Source organism: Caretta caretta, chromosome 1 (assembly GCF_965140235.1).
Source record: "Caretta caretta isolate rCarCar2 chromosome 1, rCarCar1.hap1, whole genome shotgun sequence".
NCBI lineage: Eukaryota > Metazoa > Chordata > Testudines > Cheloniidae > Caretta > Caretta caretta.
Genome location: NC_134206.1, coordinates 220,252,790 through 220,265,366, shown reverse-complemented (window position 1 = coordinate 220,265,366; position 12,577 = coordinate 220,252,790). Strand labels below are relative to the sequence as shown.

General features: G+C 44.7%; 1 protein-coding gene across 6 annotated transcripts in view; it reads left to right on the top strand.

Annotated features, from left to right (window-relative positions):
• Positions 1-12,577, top strand: part of TSPAN11 (tetraspanin 11) — a 193,238-nt gene that overhangs the window by 159,966 nt on the left and 20,695 nt on the right. For 2 of the 6 annotated variants that reach the window (XM_048823443.2, XM_075120760.1), the window contains 2 exons: positions 2,930-3,038; positions 8,946-10,469. The exons of 2 other annotated variants lie outside the window; for them this stretch is intronic. In XM_048823443.2, the coding sequence (XP_048679400.2) occupies positions 2,930-3,010 (81 nt within the window). In that variant the 3' untranslated portion in view covers positions 3,011-3,038; positions 8,946-10,469. Of the gene's footprint in view, positions 1-2,929; positions 3,039-8,945; positions 10,470-12,577 lie in introns of those variants that run through there. 2 more of the 6 variants (XM_075120761.1, XM_075120768.1) reach the window with 1 other exon arrangement.

Here is a 12,577-nt window from a genome sequence, read left to right as displayed (position 1 = left end):
CCCAAGTTTCTTCGGTCAAAGCTGACCCAGCGATGCTCATCCATAAGTAGCCAGTGGTTTGACCCCTGGGCCACATGCCTGTTGAGATTTAGAGCTAGATTATCACGTCATGACCTGCAGCATATTGTTCTGCTGCCCCACAAGCAACCTGGGGAAAAGTGTGACTGAAAGAGTCACAATCTCTCTCCCAGACTCCCCTCTGTTTCCAGGAAGAAAGAAATTGCATCAGGCCTATACTTGGTATGTTGGCAGGCTACACAGGCAAGCACATTAGCATTAGAGCCAAAGCTCTGTATTCTCCCCAGCCCCTCTTACCCACCTGTGCAGGGGAGAGGTAGCCATTCTGTGAAGTTTGATTCCCCGCTCTTGCTTCAATTAGTGCTATGGGTAGTCCACACAAATGCACCCCGCCTTACTTGCTTACATAGCCATGTTGAGCCTTAGCAAGTTGTGTTGTGTGTCCATTGAGAACAGCAATAAATCAAGTGCCATCATTTTTTTTTTTTTACCAACTTTTCATTAAGCAAGAGGGCCATGAAGTGTTTACAGTGGAGTTTATGCCAAGCAGGGACTAGATCAGAAGAGGTGAGCTTACCTCAGGAGCAGGCGGAGTAAAAGAGCAGTCAGCGTTTAGATGCAGAAGTATATTCACAATTGCAGCAACAGCAGCAAATCTGGCCTGTTCCTTACCAGGATGCAATAATGTTCTCATGTCTTAGGCCCGACTCATGCACAGTGAGGGGTGTGACTAAAACAAAATAATAAATTCAGGTGGTGGCAAAGTTATAGACCTTCTGATCCGATTTGCAACCAAGCTCACTTTTCAGTGTTGAAAATGTGCAGGCAAAGTATTACTGAATGTGTCCCGTGTGCTCAATTATACGCTGCACTGAACATATGCTCTACTTACATACTGGGGTGAGATGCATAGCTTAAGTTCTCCATATACACACTGGTTGTTAGAGTTGGCCACCATTTCCCACTGCTTCATTGTGAACGGTAAAAACAGTCTTTTTCTCCATTAAATAAGTCTCACTCTACTTCTAGCAAGTTCTTTTTTTGAAAAAAAACAAAACCGTGTAAATTGCTAATGTTTCTCATTTCTGGTTTCAAATATTTTGCACACCTCTAATTATACAGGAAAGTCACAATCTAGCTCTTATTCTAATTCAGTTCAGCCACCTCACTCTTGCCCTCCAGTGGCTTATCATCCAGAAATGGCAATGGTCAGCAAACCTGGGAGTTTTCAGGAGCTCTTCTGATTTGTCACGCATCACGGATAAGGTCTTTCACAGCTTGATATCTGCTACCCTGCACTCTGCACACCCATGGCTTTTCTAATCCAATCAACAAACAAGTGCTCAAACTGATAGGAATGAACAACAGACAAGGAAGTACACAAAGCACAATCAAGCTCCACAGGACATTTATCCCTTAGTTTCACCCCCACCAAAGTCTAAATAAAGACTTAATGCCTTGTATAATACAGCGTCACTCTGCTTCTGCCTTTCTGTTGTTGACCTCTCAAAGTTCAAGCTCACATCCAAAATCAGTGGTGTAAATTGTAAGAGGAACTGCCTCCTTCTATCACCAATATGCATGTTTCTTTTATTCTTCATGTCTAACAATCATTTAGGAGGATGGTGCATTCCATGCTGTTTTAATTCTCATGAAGTTTTAATATTCATTTTATAAGGTTACACTTTGTCCCCACAAAACACTTGTTTTGCAGCAGATGATGTTTTCTCATGCTTTGCTTTCCAGCTGCCTAAATTCACGCTAGTCTATAAATCTTGAAGAGTTGTTTTGTGGGGTAGAAACAAGCTGTATGCCCATTTGATGCCAAAGCTGAATGTGAATGCACTTGCATGGAGTTTTTTATGAATCAACCATAGCTCTCTTTTCCAAGGCCAGTTGCTGCTTTAATGGCGTATTCACTATGGTCCCTCAGTATAGTCCATAATGGGAGTCCTTCCATCAACTATGATGGGCTTCAAATGAGGCCTATGTACCTACCTCACCTATAGCAGGCATTGCAGCCATGAGTGGCACTAAATAGGCCAGGTGAGGAGTGGAGAAATGGGGTCTATCCAGACAACTTGCAAGAAAGATAGTACTTGATTTCATGAATCTCAACATTGTCTAGCTTCCGCTCAAGTAGGCAGTTATTTTCCTGATGTTAAATAAAATGTAATCAATGTTTAATTTTTATTTTTCAAATGGCAGAAAGAAGCCAAAGGTTGTATCTTGGATAGTCAGATGAGAGAAAACTCCCAGGCAGTTTAGGTTCCCACTGTTCTCTCTGAGGAGTAGTTTATCTACAGAGAAAGCAATAGGATTTAAGAAAGTAATATTGTACAGTTTCAAAAACCCAGTTACAGTAGAGTCTTGTTCATTTGTGCTAATGACTGCACTATTGTGAATAACTGACTTGTGCAAATTAGAACCAGCCTCTGAAACCCTTACTCACATTGAGTAGCAGCTTGCTGCTCAAGCAGTCCCATTGAAGTCAATTCAATGATTCGTGTGCTTAAAGTTAAGTACGTGTTCAAGTGCTTTGCTGGATGGGAACCTTTGTGTGATTCTGCTGAACTGTAAATGAATTTGTATTCATTTTGAAGACTGAATGATTTAAACTATCGAAACAGCTGCTTGCTATTTTAATTTCCTTATTTTATCATCAAAGGGTGAAAACTTTTGACGATCTCTCTGTTTCCAAACACGCAGCTATGTGTAGGAAAAGCCCAAATTGCTACTTTCCTGTGGTCAGCTCCAATCCTTGTCGCGAGGAAATTAGAGATTGTGTCATGTGCTAATTTGGAATGAATAGGGGGCAGCTAGTTCAATCCTTTGACATTATTGTACTGAGCTAATCTGCCCAATCCAATCTAACTTGTTTTCCTGACTGTTTTTGTTTATGGTGTACTAGCTGCTTGGTGCAGGCCTGACCACCTGTTTTATCTATATTCTCTATATGGAAGAGGAAGAAGATGCGTATTCTGTAATGTGACTGGTTAGCCTTCTTTACCCCTACTATGGTATGGTGCATGTGCTATTCTTTTAAATGCATGCCTGGGAATGCTCTTGTGGCTTGTGACCATCTTGCATGATTCTTTTTGGTTTTCTTGGATGCTTGGTAAAAGGCATTGGCTCTTTCTGCACTGCACAACCTATAACTGAAAGGCGAGCTTGCAATGGCTTTGCATGTGATTTGCCTGCCTTTGTGGAGTTGTGTAAGAGCAAATAAGCACTAAGGATTATTAAATGTTTGTAAAACATAACATAGGGCCTAATGTTGCAAACCTACCCTTCCAAGACCAACCCTTACAGGAGCAATTCCACTGAAGTCAATGGGTCTACAGTGGCTCCCTTTTACTTTTGAATGGCTTTTGTAGCTAACAGTACAGCAATGTTAGTAGAATTCTCCAAGTATTCCTTTTGCTATCGGGATTCCGGCCGTAACGTTACCTAATTGCAAACGCCAAGAGCTTAGCAGGATTCCAAAAAAAGGATTGGATGTTTATACAGATAATGAGAAGAACCACAGTCACATTAGACAGGATAAAATAAATTACAAGGGATATAAACCTTCATGCTTAGAAATTTTCCCTATGGGCTGGTTATTCCTTAATTGTCCATTTCACAGTTTCTTGTATCTTCCTTGGAATTACTGTCAGCAACAGAATATTGGGCTTATTTTGTATGTCAGTTCATATGGGAGAAATCCTGATCCCATTGAAGTCAGCATCAAAGCACACATTAACTTCAGTGGGGTCTGGATACAACTTTATGTTCCTATAAACGTTTAAGGCCACTGTACTCTTTTAAGTAAGGATTCCTCATTGCAGGATCAAGCCCTAAACAAAGATAAAATCTCTTCAATTACCAGCAGAACTAATTTGATGATGTTTTTGATGTCATTAGAACTGGAATAGATTTTCTGGAATTGTCTAACTTTTACTATGAGTTTAATTTTTCTTTTACATGCAATTGCCATAAGGCTTGATTCTTATTAACACTAAGGCCCCTTCACACCCCTCTGGCCTGGGTAAAGGCGCCTTAAAGTGGGAGTAAATAATAATAATAAGGCCTGTAATCATCCTTAGTGACATGGTCCAGTTGGAAATGTCAGTAGTAATATAAATATAATGTCTTGATATTTTTCAGATAATTTTAAGTGTTGTATCCTACTGATTGATCTTGATCAGTTGGGCAGGGATACTAGAAATGTGGTTAGGAATCATACATAAAACTCAGAGGAGGAAAGGAAAAAAGTGAGGTATTTAAAGAAGAATTTGTACTGAAACTCTTGTGTGGGGTGGGAGTCTTCTGAATTGGGAACCTTAAATCCACCTGCAAAGGGTAAGACTACATATTAAAGATGAATTTTATATGACTGGAGAAGGAGTTCAGCCAGTGGAAGCCCAGAGGAATCAAAGTTATCCTGTTCCAAATGACACAAACTTTTATCGTCACAATGCATTCTCCATAGGACAGAGCAAAACGCTCACATAGGATATTGAAGTTAATGGAAAGACTCCCAGTGACCCCCTTCAAAAGCAGGTGGAGTCCAGGCTTAATAGGCAGCAGGTTTAAAACAAACAAAAGGAAATATTTCTTCACATAACGCACAGTCAACCTGTGGAACTCCTTGCCAGAGGATGTTGTGAAGGCCAAGACTATAACAGGGTTCAAAAAAGAACTAAAGTTCCTGGAGGATAGGTCCATCAATGGCTATGAGCCAGGATGGGCAGGGATGGTGTCCCTAGCCTCTGTTTTCCAGAAGCTGGGAATGGGCAACAGGAGATGGATCACCTGATGATTACCTGTTCTGTTCATTCCCTCTGGGGCACCTGGCATTGGCCACTGTCAGAAGACAGGATACTGGGCTAGATGAACCATTGGTCTGATCCAGTATGGCTGTTCTTATGTTCAGTTCTAACATGTTCATGAACATTAGCCAAGGTTCACAAGTGGTTAACAAACCTGAACTGATGATGTGGTTTGCACAGTCCCACTCCCACTGCACAACCACTGCTGTTATTGCCACCGCCACCACTTCAGAACTTCCTACCAGCCTGCCTTCTCTCCCTCTAGCTTGACTTCCCCTTCATCATCCTTGCTCTAACAGTTAGACGGTACTTCCTCCCCAAAAATGCGTCTGATGGCTGTAGCATCTTATGGAGCGTATTGGGCACCATTACCTAGTATAAGAAAACGTGACATAATAATTGCTCAACCACCTCTGGCATTAACTTTCCTCTTTGCTGGCAAGTATAAAAAGTGCCACATGTCAAATGTGCTTTTGACTATTGTTGATGGCACATGAGGTAGCTGGACTTCGAATTTCAAGCAGACGAGCTTTTGAGAACAATTTCGGGTTTTGCCTTTTTGAGCTGCAAAAATTGCTGATCTCGAAAGCAGTACATCCTCACCCGGTTCCTGTTTGCTCAGCAGCCCACAGAGCAGCATGGAGGAGCTCATTAAAGTGTAATAACCCATTAAAGTCAGGCAGCATGAGAGTCAGACCCTGGCTAGTCCCCAAAGCATCATGGAATCTGACCTGCACACAGATAATTACAGAACTTAAAATGAGCCAATAAAGGTGTTGTTTTAAAATGAGTCAGGCAGCAGACAAGGTGGTCGGATCCCTAGCAGGTATCACAGATGCCTTTGGCACAGGGCATGTGTAATACATGATGGTAACACGCATCACAGAATCATAGGCCTAGAAGTGACCTTGAGAGGAAGCAAAACTAAAAAAGGGTCATTCCCCACCCAAAGATGCCAATGTGATTTCTGTGCATGAGGGGACGGATCCTAAGCCCACTGAAGTAAATTGGAGTCTTTCCATTGACTTCAACGGTCTTTGGATCAGATTGTGGCCATCTGACTGTTAACTTGTGTTCCCCATCTCTTTGCTGTATCCACCTGTCGTTTCTCATCATAGACGTAGATTGTGAGCTCTTATATGTGTGTGTACTGGGCCTAGCCCAATGGGCCGCTGCTCCTTCACTGGAGCACGTAGATGCCACTGCCATACAAATAATAACGAAGCCAGGGCACCAGCAGTAATCAGTTGTGTGCTTTTTTACAACCCAGTGGTGCGTGGAGCCATCTCTGATTGCCAGGCCTGGACCTCAGTCTGAACTCTCTCCTGCAACAAAAAGGTCTTTTTGTTATTTCTGTTTAGAGCCGAGCCTCTGCGTGCAGTCCAGCAGCGCTTTCAGGTTTGTGGGCCGGATTTTCATATACACAAAGGCTGCTCTACAGCGCAGAGAGACCTTAAAGGGGGAGTAAATGACATTTACACTCACTCTAAGGCCCCTTTCCACTCCTAAAGCTGTATAAAGTGGCTTTGGTATAAATGAGAATCAGGCCCTATGTGTTTACTGTGCACTGTCAAACTAGTAATAAGCTGTCTTGTCTGTGAGTTGGTTGTAGAGGTTTTGCAGCTCCCTCCCTTGCTCAGTTGACAGCTCCCTCCTCCCCCCCCCCCCCCACCCCTTGTCATGGACCTGGAAAACAAGCACCTGCTTCAGCTTCATGGCGATGTTCTGTTTAAATGACCTGCCAAGAAAGTCTGACTGCAATTAAGTCAAGATGTGACCCAGTGCATCAAAGCCTTATTAGTAACAGCAGCTGAGGCAGAAAATGGACATGACAGCAGATCCACATGCACTGCATGCACATTCAAAGGGTGAATGCCCTGCTTTAGCAAATGAGCAAACTCGCTGAGATTCTCTAGCATTCAAGATGAAATTTTCCCCAGAGCAGAGGCAGCCACTTCAGGGCCCCCACATCACTGAAGTGCTGCATGATAGGGTAGAGATCTGGGCCACATGCAGTGGGAGTAATGGAGTCCTGTTGCGAAGGGGGGGACTGGGAGGGTGAGCCATGCCAGAGGAGCAGACTTCATGCTCAGCACAGTGCTCATCGCTGCAGGGTCGAGGCATGGGCTGGCCAGAGAGTCCCATCCAGTTTAGGTCCTCTGGTCCTTTGCCCCACAGAGGACTGCATAAGGCCCAACGGTGGCTACCATGACCATCAGACCGAAGTCACTTTTGTGGAGCATCTCCTCAACTGCCCCATAGTCTGGGGAAGAATACTCCTCACCCGTCTCCCCCACATCTGTCCTAGGCCTGGCCTAGCTACAGAGAAAAGGTGCGGGGACCCAGATTTGTGCTTTAGCACCAAATCCCATTCTCAAAGTCAATGAAAATTTGTCATCAATGTCAGCAGGATCAGGATTTGGCCACATGGGTTTAAGTGGTGGGTGTGGCCTGGCCTGGGTCCTCTGCATTGGGCTGATTTACAGCTCAGAAATGCACTAAAGCGTAAAATATCATTTGCACCTTTGCCTGTTTGCTAAGCCCCAAGACCAAGATTCTGTGTCTACTTTCCTCTGAATGACGTTCCAGCTGCCTAACCTAGCTATGGTTAGGCTTCTCTATATGTTCTGTCTAAGCACAGGCAAGATCTGGATTTGAAACGGGATTTTTTTTTGCCTAATCTCTGCAGTTCTTTATTAATCTACATCTCTGGAGATATCCAGAGTTCTGATAATATGGTCAGTGCTCAAGGAACAATCAGATTGGTCTCATAAATTTAAATGAGACTGGTTTGGGGGGTGGTTAAATCATTTTCAACTTGGAAATACTCCTCATCTAATTTTGCCTGGCAGCATGAAAAGTCTCGTTCATCCAAGAAATAAGCAATAGGGTCAAGGGGGGTGAAAAGGAGAAAGCCAGAGAACCGCATACAAGTCGTGAAAATATATTTTCATTACCAAGTGTCAGCACAGGAACTATAAATAGAATGGTGATGTTAACATTCTGGAGCATGGAAAAATAGCTGCCAGAAATTAACCTACTGTAACAAACAAGACAAAGGTAAGAAAAAAACAGCGGAGAAGATGAATGCCAAGGACTCCAGTCAGGACACAGGTGCTGTCTTTGAGAAATCTGTTGACCTGGCTCTCCTTGACAGGGCCTGATCCCATAAGCCTCCGCCACGCTCCCAACACCAACGGAAATCATACGTTGAGGAACGAGGATTAGGTGGTTGGTGCTTCTCTTGTCCCACTTTGAAAGGAAATAGCTGACATGCAGATGTGTTGGGGGCAGGACAGCACCTGTGTTTTGGGCAAAGTAGGACAGGCAGGATACCATCCAGCCTCATCTTACCTGTGACTAGACTCCTGACCTCCGTACACCAACAATATCCCCCAGCTGCCAAGCAACAGCAAAGGCTGATCCAATGCAGAGTGCAGAGAGCAAAGTATAGGGGGAAGAGCTGGTTTCCAGCACAGTGTGTGTCAGTCCTGAGTGCAGATGAATGGGAAGAAGCTGAGCAGGGAACAGGGGTCTAAGAGTGCTGGGACAGCAGGTGGTCAATGAATCTGGTCTGAGATGCTGAGCTGTTAGCCCTAATGCTGCCCACACTAAAATCAATGTGGACATTCACACTGACTTCACAGTGGCAGCAGGATGAGATGCATTGACTTAAGTGGGAGTGGTAGCTTTCAGAGCCTCCCAGGACGTGCTTGGCACCTTGCAGGGGTGCAGGTCAACAAGCAGTACCTTACCAGAGCCATCAATTGTCTGGCAGCAGGAAGAAGGGCCCCTGAATGTGCAGTGAGCTTCGGCCTAAAGTCCACCCCTGTGGCGGACATAGAAATCAGGCATCATAAGAGCTCGTTTTGTTCTGTATAAGGAATCGTTGTTGCTGACATTTTAGAGTTCTGTTTGTCAATAAGGTATTAATGGAAAAACAAAATCCATATCTGACTGAATGGAAATTTGATTACTATGCAAATAAAAAGGCCTTTTAAAAATTTTCTTTTGGTTCAATGAAATTGGATTAGATCTTCTAAAATGCATTAGTATTTCCCATCCACTACTGACGTGGTGCAATAATTTATTTTTGTTTTGTTTTAAACACAGAGCTGTGGGATGATTTTTACCTGCTGTCTACACAGAAGAATTAAAATGAACTCCTACTGAAGACTAAAAGTCTCCGCTCTCTTGGCCTTAATGCACAATCTAGAGAAGCAACATTTCAACATGTATCAGTATTACCTGTGCATGCTTAAGGGGCCATATTTATAGCCGCCTTCTCTGTTCATGTTGATATGCCTTAAATTGAGATGAATTTTAGCAAGGTCACTGCCTGGAACACTTTGCAATCTACCTTGAAATAATTCTTAACTGAGAAGAGAAAAAAATATTTTCTATTGTTTTTTGGACACGATTTTTTATTTTAAAGCGTTACTACTTTTACAAACCATACTGCATAAAGACATTCTTTTGTAGCTCCACAATCTGCATCATGCAGTAACAGGTTATCCTCTACATAGTCATCCCAGATATTCTTAGTTTAACAGAAATATCTTCATGACTGTAGGATAATGTAACTTGAGCAACTAGCTTTATTTTTGGAAATGGAGGGATTTTTTGATGTTTCATAACAATGTCAACTTTTTGCTTTTTAGTTTGTTTTTTTTTCCAGTCTGTGTCTGTCTCCCCCTCCCTCCAGGTCCAACTGAAGCTGCGTTGCAGTCACAGCACCTTTTGTGTCAGACAGGGGTTAATAGACTGGCCCTGCTGCCAGAGCTGTACCAGGAATAGCCCAGCAGAGGGTACTAGATGAGTAGACTGGCTGCATTTCAGCTAGATTTGATTTAGAATAATGGTTCTCAGACTGGGGGTCGGGACCCCAAAGTGGGGGCGCCAGGGCTGGTTTAGACTTTCTGGGGCTTGGGGCCGAAGCCCGAGCCCCAGCTCCCAGGGCTGAAGCTTGAGGGCTTCAGCCCTGGGTGGAGGGGCTCAGGTTAGAGCAGAGGTCTCAAACACGTGGGCCACATTTCCTGCAGCCTGTGCTCCCCCCCCCCCGGCCCACCTCCAGGCCAGGGGTGAGCAAACTACAGCCTGCGGGCCGAATCCGACCGGCGGGCTTGCCCCCTGCCGCTCCTTGAAGTGGCCGGCACAACGTCCCTGCGGCCCGGGGGGAGGGGCAGAGGGCTCCGTACGTTGCCCTGGCTTCCAGGCACCGCCCCACGCAGCTCCCATTGGCCAGGAACGGGGAACCGCAGCCAATGGGAGCTTCGGGGGAGGTACCTGGAGGAGCAGCAAAAGCAGCGCACGGAGCCCTGTGCCCCCACCCACACCCCTCCCTCCCCTGGGCCGCAGAGACATGGTTCCGGCTGCTGAGCGGAGCTGGCAGGCAGGGAGCTGCCATCCCGGAGCCGCTCTAGGTAACCCCAAGTCCCTGCCCTGAGCCCCCTGCCTGCACCCCAACCCCCTGCCCGCACCCCAACCCTCTACCATACCCCGCACTCCCTCCTGCACCCCAACCCCCTGCCCTGAGCCCCCTGCTGCACCCTGCACCTCAACTCCCTGCCCTGAGCCCCCACCATACCCCGCACCCCTTCTGCACCCCCTGGGGGCAGAGAGGGGGCAGAGTTGGGGTGGGGACTTCGGGGAAAGGGTTGGAATGGGGGTAGGGAAGGGGTGGGAAGAGGCGGAGCCTCGTGGAAGGGGTGGAGTTGGGGCGGGGCCAGGGGCAGCGGGGGTGGGGGTGTCAGTGATGTGGCCCTCGGGCCAATGTACTAGTCCTCATGTGGTCCTCGTGGTCATTTGAGTTTGAGACCCCTGGGATAGAGGCCCCCTGCCTGGGGCTGAAGCCCTTGGGCTTTGGCCTCCCGCCCGGGGTGATGGGGCTTGGGATCAGGCTTCAGCCCCCCCTACCTGGGGTCCTATAGTAATTGTTGTTATCAGAAGGGGGTCGTGGTGCAATGAAGTTTGAGAACCCCTGATTTAGAAGTATGTTCAATTATAATGTAGGGCCTCTGGGAAGATTTTGAGTAGGAGGCAACAGTGGGAGCGTATCCGCTTTTGCATTGCCTCTTGTTGCTGTTCCATATTTATCCGAAGTGCCTCCGTTACAACTTTTAGCTTTACTGCTTTATTGCAGACTACCAGCACAAACCTAACTGATAGAAGAGGAGATTTTGTGCACAGCTTAGGGAGCCTGATTCAGAGGAGAAAAATCTCTTTTTCCAAAGATTCTGAAATACTACACTACATCATTCAACTGTTGTCTGTCATCAGAATAAGATGCATTATATTAACTCCACTTAGGTATAAGGGTTATTTTGCTAACGAACCTTATAGTTACGAAGAATAAATAAAAAGAAATAGCGTTAAAAACAAAGCTGAATTGCTGTCACTTTGCTGTGATTGCCAAATTGCTCAGAAACCACTTCGATGAGCACAGGATGGGTACATGATTAGATAGCTGGAATGGGTGCCTAGATGGAACAGATGGCTAGAGGTGTAATCAATTTTCTTTCTGATTCTCTCAGGACAGTGAAATTCTTTCAGTAAAAAATTATTCTGCTGCCACATAGTTAGTTCTTGATTACGCAGTTGCAAAATAGAAGAAAACACCCACTTCTTTATATATGATTTAAAAAATACACTTGTAATTTTATGAGAGATTCGACAGTTTTGCAAAATACAAGTGAACCCAAAGTAGATGCAGTTTCACAAATTACGCTTGGGTGTGTTACTTGACACTTGATTACTATTACTTAAATATGTGTAAGAATAGTCATTTTTCTATTGCCAGCGATACCTCTGAGACTTGTTTTAAGATAAACTGTAAGAAAAGATACTTTATTTAAGGACAACTTTATATATGTTGTTTTGTGTGTAATATTAATGATTTTCAGATTCTCATAGCCTTATATGCCTCTGTAACACAGTCATTCCAGCTAGCTATATTCTATGGACCTGCTACTTCACTGAGGCTATGTCTACACTACAAATTACTTCAGTATAACTTACATCGCTCAGGGGTGTGAATAAGCCACAACCCCTGAGCAACATAAGTCACACCGACTTAAGTGCTGGTGTAGACAGCGCTATGTCGACAGGAGAGCTTCTCCCGTCAACATAGCTACCACCTCTCGATGAGGCACGAGTTATTGAGCTGATGGGAGAGCTCTCTCCTATCGGCTTAGAGCGTCTTCACCAGAAGCGCTACAGCGGCATCGGTGCAGCTGCGCCCCTGTAAATGACGTAGTGTAGGCATAGCCCAAGTTATGTTTGGCGTCTTTTAAATCAGAGGCTGTCTCTTTAACTCAGCTGCCAGGTTTTTACCAGCAATTGTTTGCTAGTTCCCACCTCCTTGTTTTACAGATTACCACCAGTAAACTTCTGTTTAAGGCTAGGACTGCCAAACAGCGTAGGTTAGGGAAAGGCGGGAGGCAATGCATGCATTTGAGGTAAAGGGTCATTTATGACATATTTGGTGATCCTGTGTGTGCACCTCCATCAACAACCAGCTGAATAATCCCTATTACTTTTATTTTTAACCTGCTTGAGATAAAACTCTATTGATACAACCCATTACTTTACCTGAACTTACTATTTTTGTATTATTTGTATTACCATGAGGCCTAGACACTCTAATCATGGACCAGAACCCCATTATGCTAGGCACAATACAAATGCAGAACCAAAAAAACCCCTATCTCTGCCCCAAAGAGCTTACAATGTCAGTATTAGACAAG